At 36.1% G+C, this 2,730-nt stretch overlaps 1 protein-coding gene across 1 annotated transcript in view; it reads left to right on the forward strand.

Moving 5' to 3' along the window:
• Positions 1-2,648, forward strand: part of bard1 (BRCA1 associated RING domain 1) — a gene marked incomplete at its 5' end in the record, with an annotated part of 25,391 nt that extends 22,743 nt beyond the window's left edge. Inside the window, 2 exon segments of the mRNA XM_014022339.1 lie at positions 856-953; positions 1,975-2,648. Of these exon segments, the coding sequence (XP_013877793.1) occupies positions 856-953; positions 1,975-2,313 (437 nt within the window).
• Positions 2,649-2,730: the final 82 nt, after the last annotated feature.

The following is a 2,730-nucleotide window of genomic DNA, read 5'->3' on the forward strand; positions in this document are numbered from 1 at the left end:
GTGTATGTCTGTGTTTGTGGAGTTTTTGGTGAAAACAAGCTTGCTCTTTATTCAGTGAGGTTACTCACAATGGGTAGAGTATGTAAGAGTAGCAATACTTCATAACAAAATCACTCCAGTAAAAAGTACAGCAAAGAAAAATACTCCCTAAAAGTACACTTTTTTCCTAAAACTTTATCAAGTAAACTTATCTAGTTACTACCCAAATCTGCATTAATCATTCGATCAGGTTGTGAATAAAAATGGATGYATCTGCAGTTATTTCAGGATATTCTGAATTTAGAGTCTTTAGCTGATTATATAATGCATCTACTTGAAAATGCTGCTTTTAAAATCTTTTTTGAAAATGTTCACCAAAATAGTACTTGGGAATAGAACACTTGCTGAGAACTACAGCTCTTTGATTCAGAAAATATTCAGAACATAATATATATTAACTGACACTAGTGGTCTATTAAAATGTGAACTTCTTTCATTATCTGCTTTAAAGCAGTTCTTTAGCTCATGATACTTTACATGTAATTAAAACAACAGTTTTTTTTACTTGGGGGGAAAAAAAGAACTCACTCGGTTCCAGTACGACTTCCTCATGAGACAATGAGTGATGATGCCCAAATTCTGCTTAACACTTACAACGGGGATCACATCATTAGCTCCATCATGCTGTGGGCATATTTCTGTCAACAGCTGCAGCTTTTATTTTTTTGTGTTATTTTTTTCTTCAATCTTTTAACTTGAGATAAAACAGACATGAGCTTTGTCAGCCTCTGTTTACGACAACCTTGTCATACTCTTTCAAGTCAGAGTAATTAGCTGTAGCTTTAATTTTCTTTGTTTGCATCTCTTTGATGGCAGGGGTGAAAGCATGTCTGCAGGCGAGGAAGTGGCTGCCAGAAGCTGAGCATGAAGCAGGAGAAGGCCCTCAGCGCAGTCGCATCAACAGATGCAGTTTGGTAAACTATAAGCACGCAGATGTGGAATGAATAAAAGCAGATTGTATAGATCCACTGTCCTAAGAAAAACATGTTCTTCCGGGCATTGGCACTCATGAAAATTGTCACAGATGCTCTTTTTTTATTTTTTTTACTTCATTTTTTAATCAAATTGTTATGCCATTGCCATGCCAATTTTGAATTTACTCAAGTTCAGATCAGTCTTTCTATGCAGTATATAAATATAGTGTTTACATCTTTAATGTACGTCCTTTTTTACCAGCTGAAGACAGTTTTAAATAGAAACAAAACAGATGCAGAAGTGTGAAGCAAAATAATTGGAAAACAGCTCAAATCTGAGCCATAATTAACATTAAACGTTAAAAAATCATAAATTTTTCACATTGGCAAAGTCAGCATCATAGCTGCAGTCAAAACAAAACAAAAAAAAAGCTGTTCTCCTTCCTTCTACAGAAAAAAGCAAACAAAAAAAGACATCTGTCATAATCATAAAAAAGACAGACACACATGTACTCAGGCAAAAGTGAAATCAAAGTATGAGGGGGAAAAATACTAGAAACTCCCACGAAAGCTTGTTTTTGCTCGTCTTTGAGTTCATTAATGCTTTGAATAAAACCGTCTCCAATGGCCTAATTCTCTGCTTCTTTGAACAACAGTGCTAAATGGTTCAGAGTTTGTCTGGAGAACAAGGCTTTTGAAAACCATTTCTATCTCTGCAGCAAAGAATTAATACAAAAGAACGTCTACACAGCCACTTGCCTAAAATTACTGGCAAAGAAAATGTCTGAAAGTCTTAATTAAGCTGTAAACAAAAAAAAAGAAAACTTGTGCAGTTTTGTCATTAAGAAGACCAGAGCTGAAGTTGCTCTCTGCCTTACATGTTTCAGTGAGAAAATATAAGTGTTACAGTTCTTTTTTGTTGGGGTTTTGATAGGAAATGAATAATTGATTCGGTATAATCAAACAAAGAAATCAAGTCAGACGAATTCCTAAATATATGAATTTGTGTTTTGTTTTATAGCTCCCACCACTCTTCGACGGCTGTTTCTTCTTTCTCCTCGGCTCCTTCAAGGCTCCAACCAAAGATGAGCTCACCAGGCTGCTGCGGGAAGGAGGCGGCCAGCTCCTGAGCCGACAGCCGAAGCCGGACAGCGACGTGACGCAGACTCTGAACGCTGCAGCCTACCATGCTCAGCCAGGCTCCGATCAGGCCCTGTGCACCCAGTACATCATCTATGACCACCAGAGAGCCTTCCGGCCTGCAGTGGTCAGACGGGGAAAGGTGTGGTCTGCTCCCTCCTCCTGGGTCATCGACTGCATCGCAGCCTTTAGCCTCCTGCCTGTACCAGACCCAAAGTAATGTCCTAATTTAGTTTTTTTATATACTAAATAATATTTTCACTTCAAATTGGTTTTGTTTTGTTTTAACGAGAATGAAGATTATGTTGATTTCTAACAATTTGCATAATGTATGAAAAGAAGAGAATTGTGTAATTTCATTTTAGTTCTGTGTGCTTAATGTTTTTTTTTATTAAGCATACAGTTGATATTAGGCAGCTTTTACTTTTGGGGAAATGAAACATTAATAATTGAAAGTAAATAAAAAAAAACACTGAAGCTGCACACAGTTTTTCATAGAGGTTTACACACTATTAATGTGTCTTAACTGACTTAAATAAATAATCTAATAGTAAATGATGTGTTGACAAATTTTTATACACTAAGGATGGTAACAAGTTTTCAAGTACACATTCATTCTTTTCATATATATATATAT

The sequence above is a fragment of the Austrofundulus limnaeus genome, unplaced genomic scaffold (assembly GCF_001266775.1).
Source record: "Austrofundulus limnaeus strain Quisiro unplaced genomic scaffold, Austrofundulus_limnaeus-1.0 Scaffold325, whole genome shotgun sequence".
Lineage (NCBI taxonomy): Eukaryota > Metazoa > Chordata > Actinopteri > Cyprinodontiformes > Rivulidae > Austrofundulus > Austrofundulus limnaeus.